Consider the following 18,163-nt stretch of genomic DNA (forward strand, 5'->3'; position numbering starts at 1 on the left):
GGATTCACGCCAAGTACGAGGGAGGCTGCTTGTGCTGTGGACTCGAGCTGGGGCGTCCCCACCCCGACACCGTGGGGTCTGCTGAGATCCAGCTCCCCGTGTCCCGTGGGCACTGCTGGGGTTTGCTCTGATGGCCCCCCGCTGGGCAGACCATCCTGGACTCCGGGTCACTTGGTCGGTGTTGTGTTCTCTGTGGCCCTTTCTGGCCTGGGCCTGGGGTGAAAGGGATGAGAGGCCACGTGTGGATGCTGTCCTTTGGCTCTTGGCTCCCGTGGCTACGTGGAGGGGGCACAGCTGCACAGGTATCCCCGGGCGGAGGCTGGGACTCGTCGCTCCACCTGCTCCGTGGGACAGGCCTCCCGGGGCCAGTGGGGTCAAAGAGGGGAGGGCGGGGCTGGAGGCTCCCAGTGAGGTAGCCAGCCTGTCACCGCTCGCCTGGGTGGCCCGTTGTGGAGACTTGTTTGCCTGGCCCTGCCGTGGCTTCGAGCTCAGGAGACCCACCTTCTTAGAAAAATAGCCGAGAACACAGTCCTGCCTGGAGAGGCAGCCTGGTAACAGCCAAGGGGGAGGGAGGAAGGGGTGTGGCCGCACACCAACCACCAGCTGCCAGGACACAGGCAAGCAGGTGACATTTGTCGGCTCTTAAAGTCCCAAGTGATGTGGGGGACAGCAGGAATCCGTGGCACCAATGGTGGCTCTGAACACTGTCTCTGGGTGGACATTTCACGTTTAAAGATTTTATTTTCAAATCATCTCTACACTCAACACGGGGCTCAAACTCACGACCGTGAGATCAAGAGTCACATAGGGGTGCCTGGGTGGCTTAGTTGGTTAAGCGTCCGACTTTCGCTTAGGTCATGATCTCACGGTTCGTGGGTTCGAGCCCCGCGTCGGGCTCTGTGCTGACTGCCAGCTCAGAGCCTGGAGCCTATTTCAGTCTGTGACTCCCTCTCTCTCTGACCCCCCCCTGCTCATGCTGTCTCTCTCTCTCTGTCTCCTAGAAATAAACATTTAAAAAAAAAAAAAGAGTCACATGCTCTACCGACCGAGCGCCGGTGACCCTGACATTTCACATTTAAATGGCTCCTTCTGACCCCAGACACCGACTGAAGCCCTGGGGCCCAAGGCAGGATGCCAGGGAAGCCACCAAGCACAGGAGCCAGCCGTGGGGAGAGTGGCCGCTGCTCAAGGGCCTGGGCTCCCCGTGGGGCCTCCCAGAGACCGCGTGCAGGCCGTGTGGCCACATCCGGACCCCGGAGGGAGCCTCAATGAGACCAGCTGGCAGCCTCCAGGGACCGCATCTCACAACAGGGAAGGAGGTGAGAGCCACCAGCACCTAGCAAACCTTTGCCTGGATTTGTCACCGGGACCAGACGTGGGGTTCAAGAAAGAGCACGTGTCTGGGGCAGGTGGACACAGGCTGGTGAGCGAGGGCCTCGGGAGCCTGGGGAGGTGCTGGGGCCAGGGCTGGAGCAGGTGCCCTGAGCGGGGCTGTGAGGGGACAACTTCCCCCCCCCCGCCACCAGAGACCTTAAGCAAAGGGTGCACACCAGCCCCCGCCCGACTTCTAACACTCCCAGGTGAACCCACCAATCGAGGTTGCTATAGATGCTTTGAAACGTTTTATTTACGTTTTTTTAAAAGAGCAATAATTTATGCATTGAACCGAAAGAGTAAGACAGCGTCTTCCAACCCCGCCCGTCATCCCCAGGGGTGGCCTGCTGGGCACGGGGCATGGTCCAGGGTCCGCCTGGGAAGGTGACAGCGGGGCCAAGGCCGCGCCCCTGGCAGGAGGGGGCTGCACTGTGAGCAGTCAGGGGGCGCCGGGGCTGCTTCCTGGTGACTAGGAGAGGGACCCTGCCACTGGGGTCCTGCAGGCTCCCCAGCAAAGCCCTGCGGCCGTGCTCTGGCTCCGGCGTCTGCTCGCCTCTTTCCCTCCCCTGCGCTGACCCCATCACTGTTTATTTTTGATTGCTTTTTTTTTTAAAAAATATAATCTTGTAAATGTTCCATAAAAATACTATTGTTCCTAGTCAAACACGGGTATTGCGATATGAAGAGTAACTGCTCTGTCTTTGCTCTATAAAATGTGAAAAGGTTATCACACCGGATAATATAGAAAAATGCCGGAATTTCTAGGTATCACAAAAGCCAGTACCGAGTGCGCAAAGTGGAAGTGTTGCCAGATGCCGCCCGGGGCCCCTCCTGCACTTCCGGTGCGGCGGCCGGGCCTGCGGGGCACAGCTTGGGCAGAGCGGGTCTCTGTGCGGACGGGGAGGACATCATGGCTTTGAGACAGACAGACAGACGGCCAGCTGCTCCCAGGCCCGTCGAGCCGGCCCCCACCCCCAGGGCCGGCTGCTCAGCTCGAAGCACCGAAGAACCAGCGACGCTCGGCCAGGAGCACTGGTGGCCACCCCGTGAGGACGTGGGCCGGCGGGCTTGGGGCCGCCCCTCCTGCAACCACGGAGGCCCCGCTTGGTCCCCAAGGCGCACTCCCACGCAGGCGCTGGGCCTCAGAGAGCCGGCCCGGCCCTGTCCCCCGAGGCGGGAGGGCTCAGGTCCGGGGGCTGTGCCCTCAGTTCTCAGAGAGAGACAGCGCCAGGGCGGCCTGGAAGGCAGCCTCCTCGTCGATGCTGTAGTCCTGTGAGACAGGAAGTGAGGACCGGGCTGCACCGGTGGCCTTTCAGGGCCCCCAGACAGGACAGCCACATCCCAGTGTCACGGAGCCACTGCAGTGACAGCCCCAAGGGACAATATTCTTTGCCTCCCCGAGGGCGCCGTGGACGCCAGTGCGACGGGCCTGTGGGAAAGTGAGCTCCTCCGGCCCAGACCACAGGCCCCAGGGTGGTGCACTGAGCGGAGGAGCCAGGCATCTTTGTGGCCCCTGGCAATTAGGGTGGGCGACCGGGCCGTGAGCAAGTAGCCCCAAAGGCCTGTGTCCGGGAGGGTCTTCAGGCTTTGTGGGGGGGCTGGGGAGACAAGGTTCTGACCCCCACAGTGGGGGAGGGCAGGGCGCCTGCAGCCCTTCTCCAGGCACCAGGAGGGAAGCCTGTCACCTCCCGCAGGCCCTCTGTCCCCAAGCCACCGGGCAAAGCCTGAGAAGAAGGCCACGGCCCAGGGCGGGGGTGACCAAGCCAACAAAAGGGGTCCCTGCCGGCACTGCTTAGCGCAGCTCGAGTCCCCAGGCCCTCCAGGGCCTGCACACAGGTGGTGCCCCCCCCCCCCCCCCCCCCCCCCCCCCNCCCCGCGCAAACCGTGCCCAGCTTCCTCCAGGCTGCTGTGGCGGTCAGGGTCAGGTGGGTTGGGTAAGCGTGCAGGCAGGGGGCCAGGGGCGGGGCCGGCTCAGCATGGGGCGGGACGGAGGGCAGGGGCTGACAATGGGGTGGGACCGGGCAGGGGCGGGGCTGGCTGAGAGAGGGGCGGGGCCGGGCAGGGGAGGGGACCTACCACAAAGGTGTCGTAGGAGAACTTGTGCCGGTGTAGCAGGTGCTGCAGGAAGTTGGCGCTCTTGTAGCTGGGGTCCCCCCAGGGCATCGCCGAGCAGATGGGGCACACCTGGAACGGAGGGCCCTGCTGAGGCAGCGCTCACGCCGGGGGCCCCGCCCCAGGTCCCCGGCCAGGCCACTCACCACGCGGTTGGGGTCGCTGCGATGGTTGTCCACGCAGTGCTTCAGCAGCTCCTGCTGGTCCAGGTTCCGGGCGCCGCAGTAGGGGCAGGTGAAGGTGGACCTGTTGGGGACGGCGCTGGGGCGGTGGTGGGAGGTGAGTGGGGGCCACTCTGGCTGCCCTCCGGGTCCTGCCTGCCCCTGGGCACCTAGCTCTGCCCTCGCCCCCCCAACTCTGGGTCCCCATCCTTCCCCCAATACGGCTGTGCCCCGGGGGAGGGCATCTGTCCAGCCCTGGCCTTTCTGGGAACGGCATTCGCCTGGAGGGAGGTGACTTGTGAGCCTGCGTGGGCCCTCCACCGAGGGGACACGCCAGCCTCTCCCACCTCCTCAAGGGGCAGCAACGGGGGCCAGGAGCTGCCCCTACCAGAGACGGGTGCTCCGAGTGGCCGCAGTGGGTGCTGACCTGGGGATGGGCTGGGACGTGGGCACCACGGGGACGAACTTGGGGCAGTTGGCCATTTGCTCCTGGACCTTCATGCAGGAGGAAACGTGCACCCTCATCTTGGCCAGCGTCACCTAGGAAGAGGGTCGGAGAAGAGGGTCCGCGGCGGCCTCCAGAGGTGGGGGGGACCGCCGGCAAGCAGGCCAGCCCTTGCCCCTGCTGCTCGTGGCCCAGCGGCTCTGTAAGCAGTGAGGGGCCTGGCGTCCGTCTGGAGAAGACACGGGACGCCCACAGCAGGTGCTCACGGCTTTATGCCACAGCCACCCAGGCATCTGGCCACCAGCCACTAGTCAGGAACGCACCTCAGTTGGGCTCCCTCGGGGGCTGCAGACGGGCAGAGGCGGAAGAGCATTTATTTGGGGAAACAGCCCTCACAACAGAAACTGAGGGGCAGCATTCTTTTAAAGACAACCATGTGACCGAACTCCTTACCGGACCACACCAAACCCAACCACAGCAGCACCTTCTCCTCAGCCAGGCCCCGGTCACATGCTCTGGCCCATGGGGGACACCTGGCTCAGGGCGGGGAACGGGGGTGGGGGCCCCGGGGTGGCTCAAGTGAATGACCCCAGAAAAGGAATAAGCGCAGGACTGGTAGAAGCCACCAATTGTGACGCATCACCAACGCCAAAAGGCTGGAAGGAAACATTTCACAAACAGAAAGCTCGCTCACAGGACCCAGGAAGTAGAGAGGAGGGTGTGAGCACCCATCCCTGGGCCAACACCCCACCCAGCCGTCCAGGGTAACAGGAGAAGGGCCTCCCAAGGGCAGCCCGGCTCCCACCTCGGCCCGGAGCGCCACACACAGGAAACTGTTGGAGGGCCCTGCCTGCTCCCTCTCCGGGAAGGAGGCCAAGGAGCCCCCTGCGCGCCCAGACCCTGACCTTTAGGACAAAACCACCAGGGGCTGCTCTCTGGTGTGGGAAGTTGGTACGAGCTGTCAAGCTGAGAGATGAAAGTCAGAGTCCGTTCCTGGGGCTGGGCCACCCTGAGGGGCTCCAGGCAGGCTGGAGTGGGTGACAAAGGCACCCAGGGCCGGGCATGCAGCACTGGAGATGCTCCCTTCCATCCGGCCTGGGGCCCCGTCCCCGGTCGGCATGTCCCCAAACAGCCACACAACGGCTACATGACGACAACGCGAGACCCCGAGCCCAGCCCAGGCAGTGGGGGGGGGGGTCAGATGTGGGGGGACGTGGCCAGGCCACCGGGAAGTGAGTGGTGCTGTGGGGGAGGGGCAGAGCAGCCCAGCCCGGTTCCTCTCTGCGGAACTAGGGCCTGCAGCCACCTACCCCCCGCGGGAGGCCCTGTGGGGGTACCAGCCCCCCGTCCCGGGAAGGCCCTGTGGGGGGGTTACCTTCTTGTTGCAGCCCCTGCAGGGCGCCTTGTAGGAAGAGAGCTGCTTCTCCACGTGGGTGGCCTTGTCCACCTTCTTGGGGTCGAAAGGCAGGCGGCACAGCGGGCACAGGGGGGACGGCACCTGCAGGCAGGGCTGGAGGCACTCCCCGCAGAACCTGCAGTGGCAGTGGACACGGGCCTGAGCGTCGCCGCGGGGAGTGCCTCCCAGGCCAGCTCCCTCTCTGTCAGCAGGCGCATCTGGGGACGGTCCGCTCTGTTTCTAAACCCTACTGACGGGACAGCTGCCCTCTGGCTAAAAGACGAGCCTGGGTCCCCTCTCACGGTGGGTTTCTGGGCCTGCCACATATCCAGGATGCCGGGGGAGCGGTGGCCGTGGCTCCCGGGACCCGAGCTGCCCGCAGCACTGTGCCCAGCCAGCGCTGCAGCCGCGGGGGGGACCGGGCTCAGCCATGTGGTGACAGCACGTCAGGTGCTCTGGGGACCCTCCACCCGCAAAGCTCTCAGGAGCGTGACCGCGAACAGTGCTGAGAGAGGAAACCACAGGGCCCCACAGGCCTGAGACTCACTGGACGAGACAGGGCCAAAGCTGCGCGGGCCGAGTGTCACCAACCGCGGGACAGAGCCTGAGCAGAGGCGCGGTGACAGAAGCGGGGACGCTCATGGCCCCGGGCATGTGAGACACGGCCCCCTCAAAGACTGTAGGGCATCAGGTGAGGCCAGCTGTCCTCTCCCTGGGGTGACCGCGCAGGTGGGGCTGGGGGGCACAGGGTGACAGGGCTCCCCCGCCTACAGACCCCTCCACCGGGCTAAGCGGGCAGCATTCTCCCACCTCCTTCCTGGGAAAAGGCAGCCGGGGGCTACGCGGAGTCTCTCCTGCTGCCCAGCGCTGGGCTGCCCTCCCACACGCGGGCATCTGTGCGGCGCCCCCCACCTGGGCTTGTCAGCGTTTGCACTCACACTGCACGTGAGGAGGCCTGGCTTGGCCTGAGGCCAAGAAAATTCCCAGCAGCCCCTTCCCCAGAGCGCCGGGAGGCTGGCCCACCTGTCCCTTACCTCACCCGGCGCGGGCACCCCTGGCAAGTGTGTAACGGAGGCGCCCGCCCACCCCAGAGATGTGCCCAGCCTAATGGCCGAGGAGGCCGCCCGGTCCCTGCAGGAGAGCCCTGCTGCTGTCACAGTGGGGGCCACAGCGGCGCCGCCACGAGAACCACGAGGTGGAAACAAGCAAGCCACGTCATCCGTGGGTGATGGACACACGGACGCGTGAAGGTGAAGGATCCCAGGATGAGTGAAGGAAGGCGGACGCCGCCATGGAGGTGAGCCATGGAAACACCATGCTCGGGACGTGTGTTGTGTGATTCTGTTCGCGGGAAAAGTCCAGAACAGACCCGCCCATAGACAGACTGCAGACCGGTGCTTCTGGGGCGGGAGCGACAGGGTCTGGTCGCTAATGGGGATGAGGCTTCTTCCTGGGGAGACAGCAGTGATCGAAGGTTGACAGGGAGGACTGCTCGACTCCGTCACTTGAGATGGGATCGCGCTTCAGCAAAGCCGTGAAAAACACATGCAGGAGGCAAGGCCACTGAGCACTCGGGGTGAGTCATCGGCATGTGGTCAGCGGAAGGCAGGGTCCAGGGCCACGTCTCCGACGGGGGGGCTGGCTAGGGTGAAGGGCACCTCTCTGTGCCACGGGGCCAGAGGCACGGCCAACGGCAGCCAGGTCCCCACACTGACTGCGGAGTGCTGAGCGGTGCCAGGCGGTACCCGCCTCTTCCAAGCAGGTTCTGCCCGCACATGCCCAAGGGGCTGGTGCCGAGGGGCTTCTCCACGGACAGAGCCAGCTGGGGGGTCTGCTCTCACACCCTGGACCCGCGGGCCCAACTGGAGCAGCCAGATGGCTGGCACACAGGCCCCAGCAGCTGCAGCGACGGGGTCTCACTCCCACCCTGGCTTCTCACACTCTGGTGTGCCAGGATAGGCCAGTGTCTCAAGGGCCCAAGAAGGCAAAAAGGCGGGCCCGCGGGCACCCGGTGCTATCCTGAGCGGCAGAGAGCCCAACTTCCACAGCCTTTTTGGATGGTGTCGATGGCTCACATCCTGGTCCCCACGTGCAGATCAGGTAAGCCAGCCCGTGCTCGCAGACAGCCAGGCAGGGGGTGACGGGAGCTCCCGGGGCCTCTGGGACTCTGCCCAGAGAAGCCTGCTCGTTGGTCTGGGTGCCGATGGGCAGGGGCCTGTAAGGCCAGCGGTCCCCAGGGTCTCTAGGTCGCTGCTCCAGGAGCACGGGGGCGGGGGGGGGGGGGGGGGGACAGAACCCTGAACACCAACTCCGGCTTTGCCGTGACACTTGGGAGCGAGGTCTCTCGTACCGAAGCAAGAACAACAGCACCTTCTCCAAGAGGCCATGGTACACGGAGTACTCTGTGCCTGTCACTCCCTCCCTGTGTTTACCCTTAAGAGTCAGTGTTTTTATTTTCTGAGACCTGTGCTTGTTAACTGCATGGGAGGACACTGAGGAGGAAGGACCGATGCACAGCACTGATAAGACAGAATGAAAGAGGACCGAAGGGCAGAGGGAGCCCCGGGCAGAGCCTACCCAGCAGATGCGGGCCGTCAGGGGATGGCGTTGGAGGGTCACAGACAGCCACGTGGCTCCTGGCTCTGGGTGTGACTTAGGGGCCAGGATGTCCCCGGAGCATGAGAAACCACCAGTTCCCTCCGGGGGTCCTGGGGAGTCCCTGGGAGCTCTAACGCGGGCCTCGTGACCTAAGGCCCCCACTGTGACCTCTCTTCTGTCCTGTGCTGTCCGCACACGGCCACTCTCGCCACCAGAAACTGCTTACTTAGGTAGCTGTGCGGAAGAGATAACCAGACTGGCACATTTTTAAGGCGAAGAGCGCGAGACTTCAAATCTTCTGCGCTTATTTGCGCCTGTGCCTTCATGACACCAGACGAGAAGCTAAGGAAATGTCAGAGATGGAGACAGGGCAGCCAAGGAAACAAGCCAGCAGCGAGAGCTAGGGAGGAAGTCTTTTACGGAAGAAGCCGTGGAAGAGGCTCTGGGACCGCATGAGACACAGGAGAGCGAGGAGATTCTGCCAAGAAAAACCTGGGTGGGGGAGGGCTTTACAGGAGATGATGCTTCCACAACAATTCTAAACAGTGTTGTATGCTAAGCCTGCATTTTAGGAAAAGACTTATTTAGACGAGAGAGTGAGAGAGAGAGAGAGAACATAGATTGTTCTCCAGGAGACTGGAATGCTGTGGCCCAGGGCTGGGTAAGTGCTGGCGCCAAAGGGACAAAATCCAAAGACCAGGAGAGGCTTTCTAAAGCTGGTCCCAGGAGAAGCCTTACAGTTCTCTCCACAAGGGACTAAAAAAACGCAGAACACACCGTAAAACACCCGCCAGCGCTTACAAGAAAGGAGTCCTGTTCAGAGACTGCCTCTGACAAAACGTCACAAGTGGCATGAGAAAGCGAGGCCCCGTGCCCTTCTCCACAATTGGCAGTGCTCTCCCGGTGTGGGCAGGTGCCCGTGCTGCCTGAGGAGGGGGAACGCGAAGGCTTTCGGGATCCTGACCCCGGCCCCGGGTGATGAGCAGGCACACACGTACCAGCGCAGGAGCCTCCCGAGCCCGCTGCGGTGGTTTGCAAAATGCTCTAGGGGAGCCTGCTGGCCGGTGCACCTCTGCCCAGCGCCCTGGACTGAAAGCCCCTCCTCCTCCGGAGCCCCGCCTGCTGCCAACACGGCCCTCGGGAACCCTCTTCCCACCCTGCTAATTTCACTCAAGAGCTGTTTTACTCAGCCAGGAAGGAGAGAGTCGCAGAGCAGACACCGATCTCGGCTCCCTTCCAACACGGCTGGCAGCTCCGAGAAGACCTGAGTGAAGCCACATCCTCGGGTCTCTGTTGCTGAAACACCCTGCAGGAGCCCCCCGTAGGCCCTGGTGCGGCGGAAACCCCGTCCCCCAGGCGCGCCTGGCTGCTCAGTGACGAAGACCCAAGTTCTCCGTCAAAACAAAGCAGCACAGAAGTCCAAACTAGCCCCTCGCCTAACTTTAGGGAAGTCCTGTCCTCTGCGGTCAAGACAAGCAGGCAGCGGGTCCGAAAAGGATCTGGCAACAAAAGCCACAAGACGTTTATTTACACATGCCCACCCCAGTCTCCAGGGGACCGGATCGAAGGCGACTGGCGCAGAGGTCGCCGCTGCCCGCCGAGGGCCCGTGTAGGTCCGCGGAAGCCGTCAGCAGACCCCAGGGGCCCCGGGACCGGGCAGGGCTGCTGGTCGCCCGGTGCGCCGACTGGGGGGCCGGGTCACCCGGGACTGGCGGGCAGGAGGCTGGGCTGAGGCGGGCAGGGACGGCGCTGCGCAGGGAGCCCCGCGCCCCCGCCCGAGCCCTCCGCGCGCCTGGCTCCGGGGCTGCGGCCGCGGGTCTCGGGCCCCTTCCGGGGCGGGCGCGGATCCCCTTCCCGCAGCGGCGTCCCGGCCCCGCGGCCTCCCGGAGGCCGGCGCACTCACGTGTGGCCGCAGCTGCCGATGGCCACAGGCCGGTGGTACACCTCCAGGCAGATCGGGCAGCTGTACTGCGCCTCCAGGCCGCTGTCACCGCCCGCCGGCCCGCCCGCCGGCTGCCGCTGCTGAGCCGAAGCCACCAGGCTGCGGAACATCGCCATCCCGGGGCCAGGCCTGCCGCCGCCGCTGCCCTGTTCCGGCCCGGCCGGGCCAGCTCGCAGCTTCACGGCCGCGACGGCGCCGCGCTGACGTCATCAGGGCAGCGCCCCGCCCCCGCCCCGCTCGTCACGGCCGCGGCGCCGCCGTCCTTAGTGCGCGCTCCGCCCCCAGCCGGCCGAGCGCAGCCGGGACGGCGTCCTGCTGACGTAATCGGGTCGCGTCTCCGCGTCGCCGCCGCTCACTGCAGCGCAACTCCGCGCAGCCATGTGCCAGGTTGGCGAGGACTACGGGGACCCCGCGCCCGAGGGACCGCCGCCACCGCGGCCTGGGTGAGAGCCGGGCGTCCGCACCCGCCCCTCTTTCCCGGCGCTGCCGTCGGCCCCGGGCGCGGCGCTCGGGAAGCCAGGGGACGGCCGAGGCCGGCGCCGCGGGTCCTGGCGTCCCCGGTGGGGAGTGCCCGTGTGGCCGGCGGTGAACACCCGGGGAAGGGGCCCTCTGCCCGCCGGCCCATGCGGTTCTTGCCGCCAGTGCGGCTGTCCGCAGTCGGCCCCCTGTGGCGTCCACGCCCTGGTTCCATTTCTCCCTTCCGGATCCGCACAGCAAGCGGTGGTGTGTCAGGCCAGCCTTGGAGAGGTTGAGGGGTGGCCTGCATGTGCTCCCCTGAGCGGCCCTTAACAGACTAAAATCCCTCACGGCCCTCGTCTTTTTTCCTGTTGGCAGTCAGGGTGGCACAAGCCTTGGCTGCTGTGTGTACAGCTGCCCTCGAGAGCTCCTCAGACGCCGGGCGGGGGGGGGGGGTGAGAAAGGGGATGGCGCGTCCTCAGGGCCTGCCCGGGGGGAGGTCCGCAACCTGTGTTCTTGCCTCCTCCTTCCCGATGCCTCCCAAGCCGTGAGCTGAAGTGTGTGAAGTGCAAGGAGGGCCTGCCGGTTGTGGTGATCCGGGCAGGGGATGCCTTCTGCAGGTGAGGCGTGTTGGTGGGTAGGGGGCACCCGCCGTCTCCCGTCTCTGTGGCTTGATCTCTTTGAAAAGTGTGAGATCACTTCAATTCTAACTCGAAGTTGCTCCTAGTGACTCTGACGAGTGTGTGTGTGTGTGGGGGGGGGGGTGTTGGTTTTCTGCATGGGCACCCCATAATCCCCGCATTATCCAGCTCGGAAATACGTGGTGGCTCTTATGGGGAGAGTTGGCAGTGAGGATGAGGTGAGTTACAGGCAGGACGAGCATTTGGGGGCAGATTAGAGCATCCTGGGTTCTGGGGCAGGTGCTCTGAGTGATGAGGAATTCACTCCTGTGGGATGGAGGGAGGCGCACAGCTCAGGCTCTGAGGTAGGGGGTCGGCTTTGGACGGGAGCGGAGGAGGCCCACTCCCAGAGGACCTTGTTACGGGCATGTTCCGTTTTCTCTGAAGCTGCCTTGTGGCCCCTGTCGCGTCGGCCGTGGATCGGAGCTCTTCCAGCACCTGTTCGCGGCCGCTGGCTCCACAGCTCCCCGAGGGCAGGGCCGGCCTCCCGCTGTGTCTGTGTCAGTTGCTGCTGACATTGCGAGCTTTGTGTGGGAGGCGGATGTTTGTTGAATGAGTGACCAGCTCATGTTTTTAAATTAGTCTCTAGGAGTCTTGGACTCTACCAGAATTTTCCAAAAGAGAAACTGAAGGGACTGAGTTTCCGCCCCCCCCCCAAAAACTTTCTCCTCCCCAGCCATCCTCTGGGCGCCCAGTGGACTTGGTGTCTGCTACTGGAATATACATTGTAAGCAAAGAAGGCATGGCTTTAGTCACTTAGAGCATCAAAAAGTGATGATTGTTCCAGAACGCCTGGGTGGCTCAGTCGGTTAGGATCCAAAACTTCAGCTCAGGTCAGGATCTCACAGTTCGTGAGTTCAAGCCCCACATCGGGCTTGCTGCCTTTTTTTTTTTTTTAAATGTTTTATTTATTTCTGAGAGAGACAGACAGACAGCATGAGCAGGGGAGGGTCAGAGAGAGAGGGAGACACAGAATCTGAAACAGGCTCCAGACTCTGAGCTGTCAGCACAGAGCCTGATGTGGGGCTCGAACCCACGAACTGTGAGATCATGACCTGAGCCGACGTCGGACGCTTAACCGACTGAGCCACCCAGGCGCCCCTGGGCTCGCTGCTTTCAACACAGAGGCTGCTTCGGATCCTCTGTCCTCCCTCTCTCTGCCCCTCTCCCTTTCATTCTTCCTCTCTCTCTCTCTCAGAAATAAATAAGTTTTTAAAAGAAAGAACATGAAAAGGTGATAATTGTTCCAAACAAAAGAGGCTGCAGCAGCTCCTTCTGGGCTCAGAGCTCCCCCTGCCTGCGGGCAGCGACAGGGTTCTCGGTGCTCCGTGAAGGGGGACGGCAAGCACCTGTTTGTTTCAGGAGCGTCACCACACCCGACTTTCCTGGGAGTCCCGCCCGTGGCTCGTCACCTAGGGTCTCAGCATTTTATTAAACACCGAGTTGAGTTACCACAGAGGCGGGGGCGGGGATTGGTCAAACTGTGGACACAGGTGTGTCCTAATGGGACAAAGAAAGTAGATTTAGGGGTGCAGCCCCAGGTGTGGGGCTGTTCTAATGGAGCCGCGTTCCTCCCTGTTTTACAGGCTGTCGCTGACCCTGAGTCCTGCGGGGTTGTCGGGGAGCTTTCAAATGCAGGGGCCTGGGCCTCACCCTGGCACGTTCTGCTGTATTTGGCTTGAGTGATTCTAACCTGTAGTGAAGGCTGAGAACACTTAACCTAGTGAGCATGGGAACCAGCTGGAAGGTTTATCAAGAACACAGATTCCCAAAGCCTGTGGGTTCTGGAAGTTCTTATTCTGTAGGTTTGAGGAAGAAGCCAGGACTCTGCGTTTGCATGAGCTTCCCAGGCATTTCTGGTCCAGGCGGGATCAGCTCTTTAGGCCAGGGTGGAGCTTTGGGGACCCCCCGCCCCTGCCCCACAGTCTGCTTACTGCTCCCCCCTTCGTCCCAAGAGATGGCACTTCTCGCCACGGGGGTCTTGGAAGCGGCCCTCAGCTCTGCGTAGGGGAGGGTCGGGCTGGCCTTGCTCTGCACTTTCCTGTGTCCGCCCTGCCAGCTGGGCCTTCCTGCGTGCTTGGGGGTGCAGGTGGCAGCGGGGCGGCTGGGGACCAAGGTAGGCCTCCGTGTGGGGCCGGTCCTGGGGCGGACAGCTGGAGAGACCCCTCAACCGTGGCTTCCCTCGCCAGTTTCTGGGCAGAGCCTTGGTCGAGATGCTGTTTTTTCAAGCTGGAAGTGTGTGAAAGAAGGGCACACCCAGCAGTGGTTGGGTCGGGCTGCCTCCCCGTGTGGGCAGGGAGGGGGCGGCCTGGGTGGCGCCCCCACAGCTGCTACTTGGTTGTGTTGCAGGGACTGCTTCAGGGCGTTTTACATCCACAAGTTCAGAGCCGTGCTAGGGAAGAATCGGCTGATCTTTCCAGGAGAGAAGGTAGTGTGTGGGGTGACTCCTCCATGGGGTCCCCAGGCGGCAAGCCCAGCCCCCCGGGCGCTGGCTCTCAGTCCGTGCGTCCCTCCCCACTGTCGTGCAGGGGCAGCGGTGGGGAGGGCGGGCACGGCCCCGTTGGAGCTGCGGTGCTCGCCAGCACGTTCCTTGTCTCCTAGGTGCTCCTGGCGTGGTCTGGGGGGCCTTCATCCAGCTCCATGGTCTGGCAGGTCCTTGAGGTACATCCCGGCAGCATCCCCCAGGGGCTCTACTGCTGCCCAGCTGAGCTCCGGGGTCGGGGGGCCCCGCCCTGAGGGGCTCTTGACTGGAGCTAGCGGGAGCGGCCCGCCGCCAGCCGGGACACCCGGAGGGCCCTTGGATGCGTGTGCACCAGACGTGCGTGTGCTGCGGCTGGAGGGACCCGGCCGTGCCTCAGTCTAGTGCTTTGCTGATCATGTAGAGTCATAGTGACCGGGAGAGTGTCAGTTCTGAGGTCGCCCCCGGTCCTGGGTCGAGGACGAGGCTGTGAGATACAAGCAGGTGCCTGGGGGAGCCCAGCAGGGGGCCTGGCTGGGGTGGGGCAGCCTCCTTAAGAAGTTTAAGGAGAGACCTGAAGGAGCAGTGGGGTTAACAGGTGACTAAGTCAGGCGGGGAGGGAGAGTGAGGGGAGGGTGCCCCGGGCCGGGGGGGGGGGGGGGGGGGGGGGGGGGGGGGGGGGGGGGGGGGGGGGGGGGGGGGGGGGGGGGGGGGGGGGGGGGGGGGGGGGGGGGGGGGGGGGGGGGGGGGGGGGGGGGGGGGGGGGGGGGGGGGGGGGGGGGGGGGGGGGGGGCTGTGCTCCAGGCAGTCGGTCTTCCGCTCAGGGTGCCGGCTGCCTGGAGGCGGTGACCTGGGGCTGGGACACACACAGGCCCTCTGCCTTCCCACTGGGGTCACAGGTGAGAGGGGCTGCGGCCCGCTGCCTTGTGCTTGGCGCTCTGCTGTCACTCACGGCACGCTCAACCTAGCCTCGTGTCTGGCACCTGGCGTCCCCGTCCCCTCCGACCGGTGGCGCCTTGATTTTCTCCTGCTGCACTCGCAGGGCTCAGAGGGCCTTGGCCAGGCCGCTTCTCGGGACGCAGCCAGGAGGGAGGGACTGACTCGGGAGGAGCCAGCCGTACTGGGGAAGTGAGATACCCAGGCAGGCCCCCGTGACCTGGTCAGGCTGCGTGGCCTCCCCGTGGGGCCTGCTGGCACCTTGTCCAATGGCCTGTCCGCCCTGGGTGAGGGTCAGCACCCCTTCCCCAGGGGCCTCGGTTCAGATGGAGAATGGCCTGTGCCGGGAAACTATCCTGTGTCTTCTGACCGGGCGGCTGAGGTCCTGTGCCTTTTCTCTCCAGGGCCTGAGTCGAGATTCTGCCAAAAGACTGCGTTTTCTGCCAGGGGTTGTCTACGTGGATGGTGCGTTTGGCCACCCTTCCCCTCCCCCGCTGCTTAGGATGAGCCCCGCTCAGCTGGTACTGTGACCTTAGCGAGGCCCTGTTGGGGGCAGGCTTTGGAGACCGCGCATGTGTCCAGCCAGAAAGGCACACAAGGTGGTCGTCTGGTCCCAGGCCTGGCCTTTATCAGCTTTATCAGAGTCAGGCCGGAGGGACCCTGAGGGGACCGGGCCAGTTTGCTTCCCCGGGGCCCAGTCGCTCACCTGTCCCCTGCCTCACTCCCTTGTGATAAGCCCCTAGTGGGTCTCTGGCACTGCGGTCCATCATGCCTCCCTCCCCACACCCCCCTGCGCCGTGACGGAGAACCCCCTGCCCACTCTGAAAGTGCTTCCCTGGGAGAACGGGTTAGCGCCCTGTCCTTTCCACAGAGAAGCCGCGGGGCATTTCCCACGCGGCGTTGGCCCTGGCCCATTTGGGCTCTTCTGTAGCCATGACCCTGCTCTGCCTGCCTTCTTCAGAGGGAGCGGCCTGTGGGCAGAGCCCGGACGACAGGGCACAAACCGTGGCAGAGATGAAGCTGCTCCTGCAGACCGTGGGCTTCCCGTGGCATGTGGTCGCCTTAGAGGAGGTGGGCGGGCCTGTCTCTCTCTGATAAAGGGCCCTGGAGGGCAGGCCTATGAGGGTTATGGACGGGGCCCAGTCCACGGGGGGTGGGGGGACGGGGGAGCGGAGGGGGGCTTTTCTGACGCCGTCCCCCCTCCCCCACAGGTGTTCGGTTTGCCGCCGTCAGTGCTGCGCTGCTTTGCCCAGGAGCCGGTGGGCGCTGCGGGGACCTACAAGGCGGCTGTGGATAGTTTCCTCCAGCAGCAGCACACGCTGGGGACTGAGACGGCTGGGGGCAGCCCCGGCCCAGCGCAGGGGGAGGAGCGGCAGAGCCAGCCCTGCCCCCAGGGCCCAGCGGGGCCGCCGCCAGCTGCCCAGACTGAGGCTCTGTCCCGGCTGTTTGGCTCCGTGAAGACGTTGACGGCCAAAGAGGAGCTTCTGCACACCCTGCGGTGAGCCCCCCGCCCCCCACCCCCCACCAGGGTCTTGGCCCTGCTTCACCTGGACCCTGAGACCCTGTGCTCTCCAGGACCCACCTGATCCTGCATGTGGCCCGGACCCATGGCTACTCCAAGGTGATGACTGGAGACAGCTGTACCCGCTTGGCCATCAAGCTCATGACCAGCCTGGCCCTGGGGAGAGGGGCTTTTCTCGCCTGGGACACGGTACATGGGTGCAGGCCTTTAAGGGACCCTGCTGGCTGTGGTGTCGTGAGTCGGCCCAGGGTCTCCCTTGTGGAGCAGGGAAGGACTGTGAGCCCGTCTGCTGGGGGTGGTGAAGAACGTGCCCCTCGCCCCACGCAGGGCTTCTCGGATGAGCGGCACGGGGACGTGGTGGTGGTGCGGCCCATGCGCGACCACACGTTGAAGGAGGTCGCTTTCTACAACCGCCTGTTTGCCGTTCCCTCTGTCTTCACCCCAGCCATCGACACCAAGGTGAGCTGCGGGACCTGGGCAGGCACCACCCGCCCCCCACCCCCACCCCCGGCATGGGGTCAGAGGCTGCTGGCATAGCCTCAGTGGCCTGAGCTGTGTCCACACCAGCTCTCTGACCTCGGTGTCAACGGCGTGCCCAGTCCTGGGAGCAGACGCGGGGCATTTTCCCGCCGTGCAGAGGTGGCTGCTGTCCTCAAGGAAGAGGGGGTTGGCAGGCGCGTAGCCAGTGTCCGGGTGCCCATGTCTCTAGGAAGGGCTCCCAGGTAGTGGAGGAGGGGCAGGGTGAATCGTGTCAGAGAACTCTGGTCACAGAATTTGTAAGAGCCACGGTGTTTAGCAACCGGGGCACGTGGGAAGTGGGTGCTCTGGCTCATTCCCGCCGCGACACGGCGCTCATAGGGGCTGACGGTGTGAAGCTGTGGCCCCTTGGCCAGGCCTGGGGTGCTACTCTCGCAGCCCTCCATCTGCCCGTCCCCAGGCCCCTGAGAAGGCCAGCATCCACCGGCTGATGGAGAGCTTCCTGCTGCGGCTGCAGGCGCAGTTCCCGTCTACGGTCAGCACCGTGTACAGGTGTGTGTGTGTGTGTACATGTGCACGAATGCCCATGCCGGGGTACTGGTGGGAGTGAAGCCCCAGCCTGACGGCGCCTTGTGCTCTGTCTCCCACGCCCTCAGGACAAGTGAGAAGCTGGTGAAGGCCCCCCGCGACGGCTGTGCCGCCGGCCCCCGCTGCCTGCTCTGTCTGTGCACGCTGGACGTCGACGCTTCCGGTCTGTGTGGAGGGGGTGGGGTGCCGGCAAGCGAGAGCTGGGGTCCAGCGCCCAGAGGATCCTCAGCTTGTCTCTGCCTACAGATAGTGCCACGGCTTTTGGGGCTCAGACCTCGGATTTCTCCCAGACGCATCCCCCCACCCCTGGGGCTGAGGCTGGGACACCCACAGAGGTGGGCAGTGCCCAGGTCTGCTGCCAGGGGGCTGGGCCCAGCAGGAGGTAAGGCCCGCCCCACACAGCTGTCCGGGCGGGTGTGGTACCCCCAGGGCCCAAGCGAGGTGCTCAGGCGCAGCTCTGCTCCCGCAGGGAGGACTCCCGAGCCTGGGTCATGGAGCAGCTGTGCTACGGCTGCCGTGTGAACATGAAGGATGTGGTGAGTGGTTCCCGTCCTCGGGTGGGGACAGGGGAGGCCTACCCCCGGGCTTTGCGCCTTGCGGCCTCTCACCCCCGGCGGTTCTCTGTCGCAGCCCTCCTTGGAGCCCCTGCCCCCTTACATCTTGGCCGAGGCCCAGTTCCGCAGCCGAAGGTACCGTCTGGGCGCACAGTTGGGGGTGCCCCGGGGTTGGGGGGCGTCCTTCTGGGCCTGGTGCAGGCTCCCAGCGTGCGGCTTCCCCCAGGGCCTCGCAGGACATCCAGGAGTGCCTGGTGGAGGGCAGTGAGGAGGAGGCGCACACCGCTGAGAGCTGAGCCTGGGGCCGCCCGGAGCAGAACGACGCGGATGGGCCGGGGGCACGGAGTCGTATAAATAAAAATACTTTTAATTAGAAAACCCTACAGTACTGGTGGGGAAGGGAAGGCCGGCCGCGCAGGGCGTTCGGGGACGAAGAAACGGGCAGCGGGCCTGCGCCGGGCGGG

At 64.5% G+C, this 18,163-nt stretch overlaps 2 protein-coding genes across 4 annotated transcripts; one reads left to right on the forward strand and one right to left on the reverse strand.

The window, feature by feature from the left end:
* Window positions 1-1,605: 1,605 nt before the first annotated feature.
* RNF166 (ring finger protein 166) lies at window positions 1,606-10,222 on the reverse strand. The gene is made up of 6 exons (XM_039226895.1): window positions 9,990-10,222; window positions 5,468-5,624; window positions 4,075-4,187; window positions 3,633-3,747; window positions 3,451-3,558; window positions 1,606-2,644 (listed from the first exon to the last, which is right to left on the reverse strand). The coding sequence occupies exons 1-6, from the start codon at window positions 10,142-10,144 to the stop codon at window positions 2,579-2,581; spliced, it is 714 nt and encodes a 237-aa protein (XP_039082826.1). The 5' UTR covers window positions 10,145-10,222; the 3' UTR covers window positions 1,606-2,578.
* A 142-nt stretch (window positions 10,223-10,364) lies between these two features.
* Window positions 10,365-18,077, forward strand: CTU2 (cytosolic thiouridylase subunit 2). Of its 3 annotated transcripts, none has more exons than XR_005527507.1 (15): window positions 10,365-10,471; window positions 11,030-11,104; window positions 13,514-13,592; window positions 13,766-13,825; window positions 14,963-15,023; window positions 15,520-15,629; window positions 15,770-16,056; window positions 16,134-16,269; window positions 16,408-16,539; window positions 17,018-17,109; window positions 17,214-17,308; window positions 17,392-17,527; window positions 17,601-17,681; window positions 17,776-17,834; window positions 17,926-17,959. XR_005527507.1 is itself a non-coding variant. In XM_039226864.1 (15 exons), exons 1-15 carry the CDS (start codon window positions 10,407-10,409, stop codon window positions 17,993-17,995), a joined length of 1,524 nt encoding a protein of 507 aa, XP_039082795.1. In that variant the 5' UTR covers window positions 10,365-10,406; the 3' UTR covers window positions 17,996-18,077. The 3 variants fall into 3 exon arrangements, 2 of the variants coding, with proteins under 2 accessions (XP_039082795.1, XP_039082806.1); XM_039226864.1 differs by having other exon boundaries at window positions 17,615-17,681; window positions 17,926-18,077; XM_039226875.1 differs by lacking the exon at window positions 11,030-11,104 and having other exon boundaries at window positions 17,615-17,681; window positions 17,926-18,077.
* Window positions 18,078-18,163: the final 86 nt, after the last annotated feature.

The sequence above is a fragment of the Hyaena hyaena genome, unplaced genomic scaffold, assembly GCF_003009895.1.
Source record: "Hyaena hyaena isolate Hyena2069 unplaced genomic scaffold, ASM300989v1 scaffold_1, whole genome shotgun sequence".
Classification (NCBI taxonomy): Eukaryota; Metazoa; Chordata; class Mammalia; order Carnivora; family Hyaenidae; genus Hyaena; species Hyaena hyaena.

Excerpts from the sequence above, each read along its gene's own strand:
- RNF166 (XM_039226895.1), bottom strand. The coding sequence starts at position 10,144 with ATGGCGATGTTCCGCAGCCTGGTGGCTTCGGCTCAGCAGCGGCAGCCG. Across the intron at positions 3,748-4,074 it reads ACGTCCCAGCCCATCCCCAG|CGCCGTCCCCAACAGGTCCA; the intron begins GTCAGCACCCAC and ends CCACCGCCCCAG. Across the intron at positions 2,645-3,450 it reads TCTCCTACGACACCTTTGTG|GACTACAGCATCGACGAGGA; the intron begins GTAGGTCCCCTC and ends CCTGTCTCACAG.
- CTU2 (XM_039226864.1), top strand. The coding sequence starts at position 10,407 with ATGTGCCAGGTTGGCGAGGACTACGGGGACCCCGCGCCCGAGGGACCG. Across the intron at positions 10,472-11,029 it reads CCGCCGCCACCGCGGCCTGG|CCGTGAGCTGAAGTGTGTGA; the intron begins GTGAGAGCCGGG and ends ATGCCTCCCAAG. Across the intron at positions 17,835-17,925 it reads GCCCAGTTCCGCAGCCGAAG|GGCCTCGCAGGACATCCAGG; the intron begins GTACCGTCTGGG and ends GGCTTCCCCCAG.